This window comes from Stegostoma tigrinum, chromosome 2 (assembly GCF_030684315.1).
Source record: "Stegostoma tigrinum isolate sSteTig4 chromosome 2, sSteTig4.hap1, whole genome shotgun sequence".
NCBI lineage: Eukaryota > Metazoa > Chordata > Chondrichthyes > Orectolobiformes > Stegostomatidae > Stegostoma > Stegostoma tigrinum.
In genome coordinates this window covers 33,442,950-33,459,986 of record NC_081355.1, presented here as the reverse complement: position 1 = coordinate 33,459,986, position 17,037 = coordinate 33,442,950, and the positions used below count along the sequence as shown (strand labels likewise).

Genomic DNA, 17,037 nt, shown 5'->3' with positions numbered 1-17,037 from the left:
GACGAAGCGCTGGTGTTATGTCCCGCTTTCTATTTATCTGTTTAGGTTTCCTTGGGTTGGTGACATCACCAACGCAGGAAATGGCATCACCAACCCAAGGAAACCTAAACAGATAAATAGAAAGCGGGACATATCCAGGTGCGAAGATATCCCAAGCAACCGAGTAGGAAGCAGAGGTCATGCAACTTGAATGGTTTTGGGTACTGGGATGGTGGCACTAACAGCTATGCTATCCACTTCCATTTCACTAAATTCTTCCCTTTCTCTCATTGTAGCAGAAGACAGCCCATAGAACAGGGCAGAAAGCATCCATATACGTGAAGGAGTGCCCAGAATTAGGCTCATCATCCTCTACAATGATAGAATCCTGGTCTCTTAGATGAAAACTGGGACCTGCAAGGATGCTGAACCCTCTTGAATCTGCAACAACTCGCACATGAACCTCACTATTTCATTCATTATACACCACTTCTTACCATTGGCTGTGAGACTCCTTTTTCCCCAAGGACAAAACAGTCCACCAAAAGAGGCACCTGCTCAACCCCAGGCAGGAGAGGACTCTGCAGTGTCAATCAAGGACTTCATCAATATGGGCAAGGGAGGAACAGGAGCAACACACAGGTACGTAGCACACAATGGCTCTCATTGCCCAGAAGCTGCATCAGTGCAACACATCATGGAATCGTCCGGCTGCCTCCACAGACACCTTGGCAATTACCAAGGACAGCCAGGTCCAGCACCTTCAAAGTCTGCTGGAGAAACAGATACAACTACACACCATCACCCCGGCTATCAGTCTTCTGCACTAAAGGCACAGTAACAAGCGGACAGGGTACCTGGGGAACATGCCATGTGCCCACTCCTCACAAAGTGACAAAGCAGTGCCAGGAGGCAGCCGGTCAGAGGAGGAACGTAACATAGGTCTTTAGACGTCTCTACTCAGAGCACTCGAGAGAACACCAGGCCCTCCACCTCCACTCTGACTATTCTCCTCCAACCCTCAGAGGTTATTGCTGAGGGAGGTTCAATTCTGATAAGATGACTTTCAACAATTCTGGAACTTCTGAGCACAAATGCCTCCAGAATCTCCTGAGCAAACCTCCTGGGCCAATGGGCTCCACTGCTGAGCACACTCCCTCCATCTTAGCCACACAGCTAGATGATAACTAAGAGGCTATAGGGGGAATCTGTAGCAAATCTTGAGCGCTTTGGTGGGACAGGTGGCAATACAACATAAATGACACTGTTTTGACCCTGCATCTAATGGTTTGTCCCTATGTGCAGCCCTGAATGTAAATGTTCCAGCATGAGGCATGACTTCACAGCCACAAAGGACATACCAGGGGACAATGTTTGAGTTGTGAGCCTGCTACAGCATCTGGAAGCAAGGTAACCAAGACATTGACAGGGCAATCGGTGTTGCTGAAACCACAGCCCTCTTCCTACAACATTATTATTATTTCCAGGTGTCCCCAAAATTGATGGTGTGAATGAGGTGGTAATCAATGTGGGGGCCAGGCAGGTAGGCAATAAGCAGGAGGTCAATGCATTAGAATGGCCAGGGATTAAGGATTTTGCAGGTCCTGTACGTTGTAGGAGTTGGAATGTAACACCATTTTCTTTTACATATCCTCATGCCAATTGGTCGTTCAGCCACTTATCTAACAGGTTGAAATACTTATCCAACCCACTCCCACTATGGTCATGTTTCTTCTCGATTATGCACTTTTCATTTCCAGCATGATGGAAGGTAACAGCGCTCATTCTTTGGCCAGTGGGCTAGAAGCCTCCACTTCTAAATGTTGGTAGACCCCGCAAACATCCAAAACCCCTTCAAACTAGAAACAACAAAAATTGCTGGAAAAGCACAGCAAGTCTGGAAGGATCTATGGAGAAAAATCAGAGTTAGCTTTTCAGGTTGAATGACCCTTTCTTAGAATCTCTTCAATGTATCCCTGCCCATAAGCCTTATAGGCCTCAGACCTCCCAATGTGTCCACACATACAGTCAACATGAGACTGCACAATTCTTTCCCAGTCTGTGGCGTATGAGGTGACCATGGCAAGTGTGGTCATATACTGTCTCACGTCAACTTTGAAGGCACATACTCCTGAACACGGAAGAACTGCACCCCGCACCCATATAAGCCTCTTCCCATCCAATGTTGTACTGTACTTGCCATTGGCAGATCGTGTTTTCCTTTATCAATTGTCACCCAGTACCCCCCACACCAACTCCATCACCTACCATCATTCTCTCCCACAGGCTTGGCCAACCACAGTAGCCCTGTCTTTTGGACCAGCTACTATGATGCCACAGGAATGATAGTGACCCACTCCCTGCACTGCAAATACACAGAGCCCCTGACTGAGAACGCGACATGCAAATGCCTGACTGCAGCCTGGACTATTATGGGTGACCGCTGTTGACTTGCTGTGCCAGGACTTGCCAACTGACAGGTGCCTCCCTGGACTACAGTATTGAGTACTTCACTAAAACTTGGAGACACAGTTGCTGGTTTGCTGCACATACAGCATATTTTCTATGCAAGCTGCTGGCAAATGACAGAGCTTCTCTTCAGTATGTTATCTGGTTGTTTGCCTGCACTGAACAGCACAAGATAAAGTGAGGCACAGATGATGCAAGCATGCAGGTAGATGCTAAGTGAACAAACATCAAGAGAAAAAAGGCGCAGCCCCAAGAAGCAGCCTGGTCTATGCCCATGCACACAGAATGTTCCTGCTGCAGCCTTTCAATGCTAATTGTTGGTGTGCCCTGTTATGCAAGTCTGTGTTTCTTGAGTGGCCTGCAATAGATCGAAGGTGCCATGATGGTTGTTAGGGATTGCCAATGTCAGGAGTCAATGTCTGTGGATGAGGTGTGCATGTTGCTGGTGTCTGTGGATCATATGCTGAGATGTGGTTTGGTGCTGACCAACAAGGAAAATCTCTGGAGCAAGCTGAGAGCTGAAGTTGCCATGTGCTGGAGCGCAGCAGCATTATCATACAATTCTACTGTTAAATACCTCAGCTCAGCAAATGCTGAAATCCACCCAATGCAATTACTTCTCAATGACTCTCAGTGATCAGTTATGGACCAGTTGCACAAAGCCTTTGGTCTCATTCACAGTATTGTTGAGTCAAAGACCAATAGTTAGATACGAGTTAATGTTGACTAGACTGCACTTAACACCTAAAGATTGACTGTCTTTATCAATAGAGGAACAATATGAAAATATCTTTAAACAAAAAGGTCCTCTGAGTATCAACTAAAGTGGCAAACATGAGAAGTGACTGAAGCTAAAATAAACCAAGCACACAATGACTAGGGCATGAACATCAATTTTTCTTTTAAAAACAGTGGTATCAGTTCATTGAAACAGATTAAACCAATACTTTGCACAGTTAACACCGGTCATAGCTTCACTGACTACTTTGTGGATCTTAAATTTGTTAAAATGTTACCAATGTGCAGGCTGTGTAAATATTAATTGCATACTATTTTAAAAATATTGCCAAGTTATTAATCCGGTTGAGTAAATTATGAATTTCAAAATGGTTAACTTCCTTAGATTAACACAGAGCTAATGTAGGCCATCTGCAGGAATTAAAAGTAAATTTAAATTAAATACAAAATATTAAATATTAAAAACCTCAACTTTATTTCATCCTGTAATTTATAGGATGTTACTTTTCAGCAGAAAGTTAACATCTTTTCTGAATGGAAGACATGAGCCAATGTTTTAATTAAATAGAGTATAACTGTAATCCATTGGCTATCATTCATATAACTTACCAGTATGCGAAAATGATAAAGAATCTGCTTGAAATTAAAGATGATTATCACATCCATTTCAAGTTAAAATAACTATGAATCATCATCGCGTTGATCTCCTGGGTTCAATTTTACAATAATTTTAAGACAATTTAAGTACTGTGATGTTTTTAAACAACTGGTATTATCTTATTAAACTAATAGAAAAGAAACCAGATGTTCACATGTTGCAAGATAACAAAGTGTGAAGCTGGATGAACACAGCAGGCCAAGCAGCATCTCAGGAGCACAAAAGTTGACATTTCGGGCCCAGACCCTTCATCAGAAAGGGGGATGGGGAGATGGTTCTGAAATAAATAGGGAGGTGGGGGGGGGGAGGACTGAAGATGGATAAAGGAGAAGACAGGTGGAGAGGAGAGTATAGGTGGGGAGGTGAGGAGGGGATAGGTCAGTCCAGGGAGGATGGACAGGTCAAGGAGGCGGGATGAGGTTAGTAGGTGGGAAATGGAGGTGCGCCTTGAGTTCCTCACCCCCATCCCAGGCCCCAAGATGACTTTCCATATTAAGCAGTTGTTCACCCGCAAATCTGCCAATGTAGTATACTGTATCCATTGTACCCGGTGTGGCTACCTCTACATTGGGGAAACCAAGCGGAGGCTTGGGGACCACTTTGCAGAACACCTCCGCTCAGTTCGGAATAAACAACTGCATCTCCCAGTCGCGAACCATTTTAACTCCACCTCCCATTCCTTAGATGACATGTCCATGGCCTCCTGCAGTGCCACAATGATGCCACCCGAAGGTTGCAGGAACAGCAACTCATATTCCGCTTGGGAGCCCTGCAGCCCAATGGTATCAATGTGGACTTCACAAGCTTCAAAATCTCCCCCTCCCCCACTGCATCCCAAAGCCAGCCCAGCTCGTCCCTGCCTCTTACCTATCCCCTCCTCCCACTCAAGCCGCACTTCCATTTCCCACCTACCAACCTCATCCCGCCTCCTTGACCTGTCCGTCCTCCCCAGACTGACCTATCCCCTCCTCTCCACCTTCAGTCCGCCTCCCACTCTCTCCCTATTTATTTCAGAACCCTCTCCCCATCCCGCTCTCTGATGGAGGGGGGGTCTGGGCCCGAAACGTCAGCTTCTGTGCTCCTGAGATGCTGCTTGGCCTGCCGTGTTCATCCAACTTCACACTTTGTTATCTTGGATTCCCCAGCATCTGCAGTCCCCATTATCTCTGTTCACATGTTGTACCATGTTTTCTATCTTATAGATACAAATAAGAAAAATACATAATCCAAAAACCACAGTCCCATTTTCCAGCATTTGGCCCATATCTCTCTCAACTCTTCCTATTCATGTACCTGTCTAGATGCCTTTTAAATGTTGTAATTATACCAGCCTCCACCACCTCTTGTGGCAGCTCATTCCATATGCACACCATCTTCTGCACAAACAGATTACCTCGCAGGTCTTTTTTTAATCTTTATCCTGTCACCTTAAACCTATACCCTCTAGCGTGGGGCTTCCCCAGCTTAAGATAAAGATCTTGGCTATTCACCTTATCCATGCCTCTCATGATTTTATAAACCTCTAGAAGGTCATCCCCCCCAACCTCTAAGCTCTCCCTGTAACTCAAATCCTCCAGTTCAGGCAATGTCCTTATGATCTTTTTTCTGCATCTCTCAAGTTTAACATCTTCCTTCCTACAGAAGGGCAATCAGAATGTATGCAGTATTCTAAAAGTGGCCTCCCCAATTTCTGTACAGACATGTGATGTTCCAATTCCTATACTCAACATTCTGGCCACATTCAGTCAAAAATAACATTGGTCAATGTAGCACAAGAATAATCAATGGTGTAATAGAGCTGAACCAGATAGACTGAAACCAAAAAGGTGATGGGAAAAACAGTATCTGAATAATGGGTTACCAAAGAGAAGGTTCCAACACTGTCAAGGTATATTCCTTCAAAGGGGGAAGGTAGGAAAAACAAATCCAGAGTTCCCTGGATGATAAAAGAAATGGAAATCAAGTTAAAGAAGAAAAGATGATTATGACTAGTGTCAATTAGCACATATAGTTAAGAACCAAGCTGAATACAGCTAGTTTAGGAGACAGGTGAAAAGCAAACACCATATGCAAAAGACCAATCATCATGTAAAAAGGCTGGGATTTTGTTTTATGTTAGCTGCCAAAGTATTCTGTTAGCACATCAATTGTGTTGTGGGGTAAACCAAGCCCCTTAATATATGTCAAAGAGATAGTCAAGACCTTAACTTTTATCTTAATCAAAGGCAAATGGACAGTGCTGTGCTTCAGATTTGATTCAATTGGCCCACTATTTGGCTTTAAACAGAACAAATGATCCATTCAGAGATAATGGTAACTGCAGATGCTGGAGAATTCCAAGATAATAAAATGTGAGGCTGGATGAACACAGCAGGCCAAGCAGCATCTCAGGAGCACAAAAGCTGACGTTTCGGGCCTAGACCCTTCATCAGAGGTGACCCTCTGATGAAGGGTCTAGGCCCGAAACGTCAGCTTTTGTGCTCCTGAGATGCTGCTTGGCCTGCTGTGTTCATCCAGCCTCACATTTTATTACATGATCCATTCAACTCAGTTAAATTACCAACAGAAAAAGAATTAGCATAACTTTAAGTCCACTGAAACACTTAAAATATAATTACTAATCATTAAATGTTCAATATAGCAGAATCCCACAAACACACCCTTGGCAAAGGCAAATTCAGCAGAACAAGTTTTTCCTCATGTGCTATCTCCAGTCCAGGAGAAAGGAACACTGGAAGAAACAATCTAGCAGCAGAGACAGAACTCAAACTTTTTTCTCCTGCAAAGAGAAAGCTGTATCTATCAGCTTCAACTCCAGAAGACCCGACTGAAAGCAAAACTGAAACCCTGGGTCTGTCAGCCTGACTCCACCCATTCATATTCTCATGTAATTCAAACACAAAAATCACTCCAGGAGCTCAAAGCTGTCTACCCACTGTTCCCAAAGTAGACATGTCAGCGCCATGGGTGCCTGACAAGAGAAACAGGACAGAACATTTCTTAAAAGGCACAGTATCATCATAACCGTAAAATAGTATTAAAAGGCGGCATGGGACCTAACAGCAACCAAAAAAGGGGTTTACACATAATGAACACAGCAAGCCAGCAGCATCAGAGGAGCAGGAAATTTGACATGTCAGGTTGGCACCCTTCTCCAGAAAGGGTCATTACCCTTGCTTCCCAGGCTATGATGACGAGGTAAAACTCAGGTCAATAGAAGTGTTTAAAATTGGTAAGGTGGTGGTATGGGATAAGCTGTTAGCACTGGTAGCAATATGATTCGTCCAAGGATAATTCAGGATGAGTGAAAACTGCAGAGGCACAAGCAATCTATCGAGGATTTGGAATAGTGCCAGAGGGCTGAAGAAATAGAAGCCATTACTTCCTTGTTCAAAAAAGATTGCAAGGATCAGGCGAGCAATTATAGACCAGTCATTTTGATGTTAAGGATGCTTCCAAAAACAATTAAGTGGGATAGAATTAACAGTCCCTATGGAAAAATGTGGATCAATTCAGCAGAATCAACGTTTATTTGTTGCAGGGAAAACAATATCTGCCTAAGCATGTTGCAGTTTTTTCTGAAGCAGGAACAGACAGGCATGAAGAAGGGAAAGTTGTTGACATGGATACCATGCCACATAATAGACTCAAGCGTTATAAATCATGGAATGCAAGGAACAGACACAACTGGATACAAAATTGGCTAAAAGGGATAAGAAACAGAAATTGATGATTAATTGGTACTTTTCAGGCTAGAAGGAGGTTGCAGTACAGTTCTTTACAGTTAAAGTTTTTTTTACCTTTGCTTGTCTGAAGATATAACTGATCTAGATCTTGATGCGCAAGAAACAATTTCAAAGCTTGCAGATGACAAAACTTGAGAAAACTAAATTGTGAGGAGAGCAAATAACTTGAAATGACATTGAAAGGTTGGAGAGTGGGCAGAAAGGTGACAGGTGAAGTGTGAAGTGGTACAAAGAACATAGAGAGACAGTGAAAGCGAAGGTATTATTCTAAAGCAATGCAGGAGCAAAGACACTAGTTCTACACAAGTCATTAAAGATAGCTGAGCAGGTAAAGTGAGCTGTTAATAAAACAGAGTATTCTTTGTTCTACTGATAGGAGCATAGAGTGAAAGGTTATGCTAAATTTATGTAAAGTACTGGTTAGTCTTCTGCTAGAGTACTGTGCACAGTTCTGGGCACTACACCTTAGGATAAATGTGAATGCAGTGGAGCATGCAGAAGAGGATGAATGGTTGAACAGAAAGTAGCCATTCCCCTCATTCAAAGGGTCAATAACACGGGAACATAATTTTCAACAGCAAAGCAGGGGGTATAGGGGTATTTAAGGAAAAACATTTCTACCCAGAGGGTAGTTCAAATCTGGAATGCACTGCCTGGGAGGGAGGTTGAAGCATGGAAGCTCTCAGTCTTTAAAAAGTACTTGGAGAAGCACTTGAAATGTCCAAACATTCAAAGCAGTGGGCCAAATGCAGGAGAGTGGGACTAAAAGTGTATTTTTGGTGATACAGCCTCAATGGTCCAAAGAGCCTTTTCTGTACTCTATGATTTTATAATTTTATGAAGAGTTCTTACAATAAGGACACCGGGGATGAGGAAATATTGGAGAAGTTGAGACTGTGTTTTCCTTGGAGGAGAGCAGGATAATTGAAGATTTATTGGAGTTTTCAAAATCTTGGTGATCTGGACAGAGTGGATGGAGAGAAACTGTCGCCATTTGTAAGCAGATCAAGATACGAAGGGAACACTTTTGAAGTATTTTACAAAAGTAGTAAATGTGAGAACAGGGGAAGAAAACTTTTTCTCACAGTGAACATTTAGGACATTCCAGAAGGATATGCAGGCAGGCTCAATTGAGATGTTGAAGACGGCATTGTTTCTGATCAGATATTTATCCAACGTCCAGCTTTAAGGGGAAAGGACACCAAGTTAAATGCTCAGAAAGGCAATGCAGACACGATAGGCCAAACAGCCTCCTTCTGCTCCAGTACAAACGGGAATAAATTTGGTCTGAATGCCAGAGAAGACGGAAATAGAGTACTTAAAAAAAGCGAAAAGGCTTCCATTCCTGATTCATATTGCTGTTGCCTAATAGCAATGAATGAGGTCAGGATCAGCTATGATATCATGGTTATCAAACTTGTTAAAAATCACTGCAAAGTAGCACCTTTCCCACATAATCTAATGGGCGGCAACTGGCCCTCATGGAAGTATACGCAATACCGGTCAGCATGGAGAAGAACAAGGTAACAAAATAGGAAAGATCAAAAGAGAGAGGAAGGAATGAGAAAATTGTAAAAAAAACAAAGGAACAGAGTTTCAAACGAGCAACAGAAATTACTGATAATTTCAGATAGGTAGGGGATTATACAAAAACAGATGTTATGACGTAGGAATAAATCAAATTTGCTCAAGTAACACGACCAATACCTAGAAAACCTTCCTTACACATACTAAGTTTATGAACGGCTGCAGATACAGGGTTTCCATCTGGAACATGCTTTATCATTTTCAGGTACTGACTGGCCTGCTATGCTGTCCACCAACTTTATTTTTTACTTCAAGTATCTAGTTTCTTTAGTCTTTTGATGGATCAATTCAAATACTTTTAAAATGAGGCAACTGATCACCTCCAGCTGTTCATGCTGAGAGCACTTCCTGCAGTTTAGTAGTCATGGTTAGCACCGAATAGCTGGTGCCACACAGCTGACAACTGAATATGACAGCAAGGGATTAGGATTGGCATTGATTAATTGTACATAACAGCCAATTATTAATAAATAAAAATGCAGGAACGAACTATAGGGAATGCTGAAGTTTCACAAATAGGCTGGAACTACAAACACAGTCACCATTTTAAATATAGGCTCACCAATCAGACTGCAGCTGCACATTCCTGTCCTTTTTTGGAGTGATCCTGTTTTAAATCCAAACTAAGACAGTGACACACTGGATAGTATCACTATTCCTTAACTCAAAAAGATCAAACTACCCTTAAACCAAACACTTTTTTTCTTCAGAAGTGGAAGTCTTTTCACATTTCCCAAAAAATGCCCTCAGAACAATGCTTCTCAACTAACAAAAACAACTTAAAAAACATGCAGCTGTAAGAAGATTTTATTATTTCTAGTTATGTCTCAAGCTACAAGGAGGACAAAAAAAAACAATTAATCCCACATAACTCGAGCAGTATAAAACAGATAGCTTTCCCCGATAACAGCTGATTATTTTATAAGTATTACTGGGCTGATTCCTTTCGTGAACTAATTATTTTCAGCAATGGTTGTACTTCCAAAGATGAGTTTCTTTCTACCAAGACGCAGATCATAAAGGCATAAGTTGTACGCGAAAAGATTGCAAAAGGTCATAAAAATAGTATATATCACTAATATTCCATACATTCTTTATTATTAATTGCTGACATAGCTGGACACATCACTTTTCTGCGCAAAATGAGTGCACATAAAATAGTGAAAACCATTTGGAGGGACCGTGAAGAAAATAATTTTCTGCTGTTATGCTCTACAAATAATACAACTTCAGTGTGTGTGGCCATTTTGTCATCTGTAGAACTGCTCCATGTGCACTGTTGGGCTGGTTATAAAAACTTGAAGGGAGGGCCTATGAGCTAAATTATTATTTCTCCTATTACAGGCTCTAGGTTTGTCTGGTTATTTCGCTCTTCCAGGAAACTATGTTGGAAGCTCAACTCTGCTGCTCAATTTCACTGCATTCTAAGCATATTATTTTCAAACACCTCTATCCCCATTTGTGTTTTTATTACATCCACAATCAAACAATAATACCAAAAGCAAAATACTGTGGATTTTGGAAAACCAAAATATAAAAGTAAAAAGAGTGAAGATGATATATGTTAACTCAAGATTATTATGCATTACCTGAGGCTTTTTCCTTCTTGGTTAACACCATGAAGATAAAAGCCGGAAATGGAAATCTTTTTATCAAGAGCTTCCACCTCACTGCCCTGTCATTCCACATCTAATCATCTGTTCTGAAAGTTATCAATGTGAGCAGAGTTGTAACATATTCAAAAAACAGCAATTGAGACAATCCTCTATACTTCATGAAGCAACCAGGCATTTGAAATTAAAGTCAATCTTTACCAATTTCTGCAAACAGAACTTCACCAACAATCTAATCAAATCACCCTTGGACCATACCCTATTATTACAACAGGTTTTGTTGAAATCTGTCCATTAGGTTTTACGATAAGTAGTTTACAAACAAATAAACTGGGCAAGCATTATCTAACAATTGAATGAGCTTCTTTGCCCTGGATGCTGTCAAGCTTCTTGAGTGTTGTTGGAGCTGCATCCATCCAGGCAAGTGGGGAACATTCCATCACATTCCTGACTTGTGCCTTGCAGTTGGTGGATAGGGTTTGGTAAGTCAGAGGGTGAGTTACTCACTGCAGTGTTTCTAGCCTCTGACCTGCTCTTGCAGCCACTTCATTACGTGGCAAGTCCAGTTGAGTTTCTGGTCAATGGAAACCACCAGGTTTCGATAATGGGAAATTCAGTGATGGTAATACCACTGAATGTCATGGGGTGATGGCTGGATTGTCTCATATTGGAGATGTTCCTTGCCGGGCATTTGTGAGGCATGAATGCCATTTACCAGCCCTTGCCTGGATATTGTCCAGATCTTGTTGCATTTCGAGATGGACTGCTTCAGTATCTGAGGAGTCACAAATGGTGCTGAACACTGCACAAACATCGGCAAACATCCCCACTTCTGACCTTACAATGGATGAAGTAGTTGATGATGTTTGGGCCTAAGACACTTCTGAGAAACACCTGCAGAGATGTCCTGGAGCTGAGATGACCAACGTCTAACAGCTTCAACCATCTTCCTAACTTCCAGGTGAGGACTCCAACAAGCAAAAAAATTTGCCACGATACCCACTGATTCCAGTTGTGCTACGGCCCCTTGATGTCATATTTGTTCAAATGTTGTCTTGATATCAAGGGCTGTCATTCTCACCTCGTCTCTGGAAGTTAGCTCTTTTGTCCATATTTGAACCAAGGCTGAAATGAGGCAAGGAGCTGAATGGCCATTGCAGAACCCAAATTGAACATCATTTAACAGATTATTGCTGAGCAGTTGTTGCTTGCAAAACTGTCAGTGACACCTTTCACTGCTTTACTGATGACCAAAAAGCCTGCTGGGGCCGTAATTAGTCGGGTTGCGTTTTGTCCTGCTTTTTACGTACTGTACACACCTGGGCAATTTTACATAGTCAGCATTGTAACGGTACTGGATCAGCTTGGCTAGGGGAGCAGCAAGTTCTGGAACATGTCAGTATTGCTGGAAATGTTGGTCAGGGCCCATAGCCTTTGCAGTAACCAGTGCTTCCAGCTATTTCTGGATATCAGGTAGAAGGAATTGAAATGTTTGAAGACTAGTATCTGAGATGCTGAGAATCACTGGAGGAGGCCAAGATGTATCATCCACTCAGCATTTCTGACTGAAGATTTCTGCAAGTGCTTCAGCCTTGCCTTTGGTCTGATGTGTTGAGCTCTTCCATCACTGAGGATGGAGAGATTGATGCTGCCTCCTCCTTAAGTGGGTTGTTTAATTGTCCACCACCATTCAGGACTGGATGAGGCAGGACTGCAGATCTTAGAGGTGATCCATTAGTTGCGAGATCACTTAGCTCTGTCAATCACTTACTGTTTATGCTATTTTGAACATAAAAAGAGTCCTGTTTGGTAGCTTCACCAGATTGGCACCTCATTTTTAGGTATCCCTGGTGCTGCTCCTGGCACGCCCTCCTGCACTCTCCATTAAACCGGGGTTGATCTCCTTGCTTGACGGTCATCGTTGAGTGGGGAATATGTTGGGCCATGAGGCTGCATGTTGTGCTAGAGTACAATACTGCTGTTGATGGCCCACAGCACCTTATGGATGCCCAGTCTTGAGCTGCTAGATCTGTTTGAAGTCTGTCCTATTCAGCATGGTGATACAGCCACACAACAGAATGGAGGTTATTCTCATTGTGAAAGCAGGAATTCATCTCCACAATGACCATGTGATGCATCACTCTTATTAACACTGTCATAGGCAGATGCATCTGCAGCTGGCAGACTGGCAAGGATGAGGTCAAGTACGTTTTTCTCTCTAGTTAGTTCCCTCACCACCTGTCACAGACTCAGTGTAGCCATTATGACTTTTAGGGCCTGACCAGCTCAATCAACAGTGCTGCTGCCAAGACTAAGTGGTGGATCTTGAAATCCTCCACCCAGAATACATTTTGTGTCCTTGCCACCCTCACTGCTTCCTCCAAGTGTTGTTCAACATAGAGGAGTACTGATTCATCAGCCAGGGGAGGATGGCCCATTGTAATCAGTACGAAGTCACCTTGCCCATGTTTAACTTTAAGCCATGTGACTTCATGGGTACACACACAATGTTGGAGGACTCCCAAGGCAACTCCTTCCCGACTGCCTCCACCTCTGTTGGGTCTGTTCTGCCGACCGGGCAGGACATATCCAGCAATGGTGATCGTGGTGGCTAGGACAGTGCACGAGAGGTACGATTCCACAAGTATTACAACATCAGGCTGTTCCTTGGCTAGTCTGTGAGGCAGCTCTTCCAATTCTGGCAATGGCCTCCAAATGTTGGTAGGGGACTTTGCAGGGTCAACAGGGCTGTCTCTGCTGCTGTATTTTCTGTGTTTAGGTCCATCAGGTGGTCTATCTAGTTTCATTTCTTTGTTCAGACTTTGTAGCAATTGATATAACTGAACAGCTCACTAGGGCATTTCAGAGGGCAGTTGAGTGTTAATCATGTTGCTGTGCATCTGGAGTCACATACAGGCCCGACCAGGCGAGGATGACAGATTTCCTTCCCTGAAGGACTTTCGAGAGTCAGATGGGTTTTCCCGACAGAAACAATGGTTCATGGTCATCAGTAAATTCCAGATTTTTTTATTCAATTCAAATCCCACCGTGTGTCATGGCAGGATTCAAACCCAGGTCCCTAGAACATTAGCTCAGTTTCCGGATTAACAGTCTATTGATAATACCATTCAGCCATCGCCTCACCAAATAACTTGGATGCAGGGATAGAATGTACTATAACTAAATTTGCAAAAGACACTAAAATAGGTGGGAGAATAAGTTGCAATGAAGAAATAAGAAATTTAGAAATGGGTGTGAATAGGTTAGGTGAATGAGCCAAAATTTAGTAAATGGAGTTTAACTACGTCAAATGAGAGGTTATTCAATTTGGTCAGCTTTGGATCTAATTGGAGAGAAACTTCAAAATACTTTGGTGCAACGGGATCTCAGTGTCTTGCAGGTACATTAAGTAATAAAGGAGGGCAGATGGGTATTGGCATTCATTGGTAAAAGAATGGTGTATGAAAGTAGCAAAGTCTTGTTGCAACCATGCAAGGCATTGGTGAGACTCCATCTCTTGTACTACATACAATGTTGTTCCTTTTACTTGACAGGATGAAACTGCATTAGAAGTAGTTCCAAGAAAATTAACCAGATTAATTCTATGAAAAGAGATTGAGCAATTTAGGCCTATAGTATCTGAAATTCATAAGTTCAAACAGCAATCCAATTGAGGTGTAAGAAATGCTAAGAGGGATTTACAAAGTGGATGTACAGCTGATGTTTCCCTGTGTGGGATAATTTAGGTGTCATAGCTTTACACTTAGGAGTGGCAAGTTTAAAACAGGGATGAGCAGGAATTACTTCTCCCAAAGAGTTGTGAATCTGTGGAACTCTCTGCCCCAGGCAGCAGTGGTCACTGGGACAGTGAATAAAATTTGAGGAGACAAACAGATTTTCAATTACTAACTGTTGAAGAATTATGGGGTGGGGGCAGAAAGGTAAAATTGAGGCCAACATGAGATTAGGCAAGAACATATTAAATGGTTGAACAGTCTTGAGCTGCTCCTTAGGAGCTATTTTTAGGACTTTATAATAAGGAGCTGTGTACGATAGGGGTGTATGGGCACACATGTTGCGGCAAGTAAGCAAAACTAAAGAGGTCACCTCCAGTTTACAAATTTAAATGGCGGTGGTGTCGAGTAAATTCAAATCCATCCACATGTTTAAAACATTTCTGGGAAATTTAAAGAGATCTCTAATTAAAAGCCAATTCAATTTACAGTTGCCAGTACTACTTCAGTTAGGCAGCATTTCCTAGGATACACTCACAATGTGAAGTGAAAACAAAATCCAAAAATTCTGAACAATTAATTGACAACTTATCACAGATGTTCCAGATGCATACATACCAATACACATGCAATAAATGTACCACACTGTTTCACAATTTGTAAAAGGCTCACCTGCATACTTCGTTTTATTACTTTCATCCATGGACCAGAAACAATGATCAAAAGCAAACACCTATTTAAAAGAAAGTCAAGCTCAAAGTTAATTATCCTGCGTAATAATTACAGAACGTGCAACTGAATATTGAATAAAATTCCATTTAACTTCTCCATTCTCTGCAAACAGCACTTTTTAAGAATACCCTAATTTCTTAGTACAAAAGAAAAATATTTTGCACAAATGAACAATGTAGCCGCCTTTCCAAAGCGATTCAATAAGTTTGTATGAAAATTGCGAAGTGTCATATGCTCTTTAAAAAGATGTTTTTCAGCATAAGCACAGGTACACTGTGGGCAATAAATTCAGATATTGTATGAAGAATTGTAGAGTGTGAATAGGAGATGTTTAAATTTTCTTAGCCAATCAATGCTAACAATTGACCTAATAAAACTCTGAACATCCCCAGCAGCAGACATAAATATTTGATGGATGTCAATGTAACAAAAACTTAAAAAACACTTCTTTGAGATTGGGGGAGGATACAGAAAATCTACATGACAAAATTATGACAGAACCAGATGAATTCCTTAGATACCATGGCCTGTAGATTATTCTACATTTTGATACTTTGTAATGAGCTTCATCACCTCAAAAAAAGTGTCTTCAATTACTTCACACAAGGGCTATTTTAGACAGAAAATGTTAGGCTACCTGCACAAGAAATGTCCCATTAAGGACAATTAACCAAATGAATCAAAACAACTTGATGTTTGCAAATGCGAGGAACAAACTCCATAATCACTTTAATCAAATTTCCTGCTTGTCCATTAAATAGAATCAAGAGGTCCAACTTAAAGAAACAGATGATACATCTCAACATAATGTCTCAGATAAAGATTTTAAAAGGGAAATCACTCTAAGACATGTCACAGGCTACCACAGGCATAGATTTAGAAAGCATGAAATTTTCAACATTAATTTTGAATCGCTGCCAAAAGAAATGAGTTGGAAAGAATTGTAGTGACTGTTTCAAGATTCCTAGCTTGAATATATAGCTGTGTGGTTTCCCCACCAATGAAGTGGTATTATTTTAAGTCTGCAATTATCTGCAAAATATGCAGCCTCAACATATTAACTGCAACACTAAGCATTGAAAATTTCCACCTTCATCCATTATGAAGGCAGGAACTTTGTTTATTGCAATCCAACACAATGTAATGAATCACATAAAAACAGAATTCAGAAATGACCAGAGTTTGGGCTTGGCTGAATAATTGCACAGTAATACAATCAGCTATTGTGAGGGTGAGAATGAGCAATAGAAAGGAGAGGGAAAAAGAAATATTCACACATTGCAACAGTGATAATGAAAAAAGTGGAGAAAAGACGAGGCAAAGTAAAGGATGGATACACACACAACATAAATGAAGACAAAAATCAAAATATGTAACATCTGAGTTCAGTTATTCTGGAAACTAACAAACCAGCTAAAATTAAGAGTGGTCATTTCTTTCGATGTTTTCTCTAATTTTTTGGCACTACAGCCACACAGAAGTTCTCTGCAGACCTAGCCAGTCAGTCCAATTTACCGATTCTACCTCAAACCACAAGAATCATTAAAATTTTCATTTGAAATAATTCTCTATTCCATACTCATAGATAGCAAGTTTACTCAGTGCATAAGAAGTTCATCCTCACACCCCCACTTTTCCCAAAACCTTAAACATGTCCCCTATTTCTTGTATTATTAGCAACTAGGAACCAAGAGCAGGGCAATTTTGATGGGTTCTAGAGCAGCAGCAGCATCTTCTGAGGCAGTACGGCTACAGAGTCAGCCGGCTGGCCTACGAAGCCT

The 17,037-nt window shown here is 41.6% G+C and overlaps 1 protein-coding gene across 4 annotated transcripts in view; it reads right to left on the bottom strand.

The window, feature by feature from the left end:
- The window catches only part of kif13a (kinesin family member 13A), a 322,598-nt gene that overhangs the window by 169,552 nt on the left and 136,009 nt on the right, over nucleotides 1–17,037 (bottom strand). For all 4 annotated transcript variants that reach the window (XR_007249645.2, XM_048552226.2, XM_048552242.2 and 1 more), the window contains exon 4: nucleotides 15,197–15,257. Coding sequence is in view for 3 of the 4 variants with exons in the window: in XM_048552226.2 (XP_048408183.1) it covers nucleotides 15,197–15,257 (61 nt within the window). In the remaining variant the exon portion in view is untranslated. The remainder of the gene's footprint in view (nucleotides 1–15,196; nucleotides 15,258–17,037) is intronic.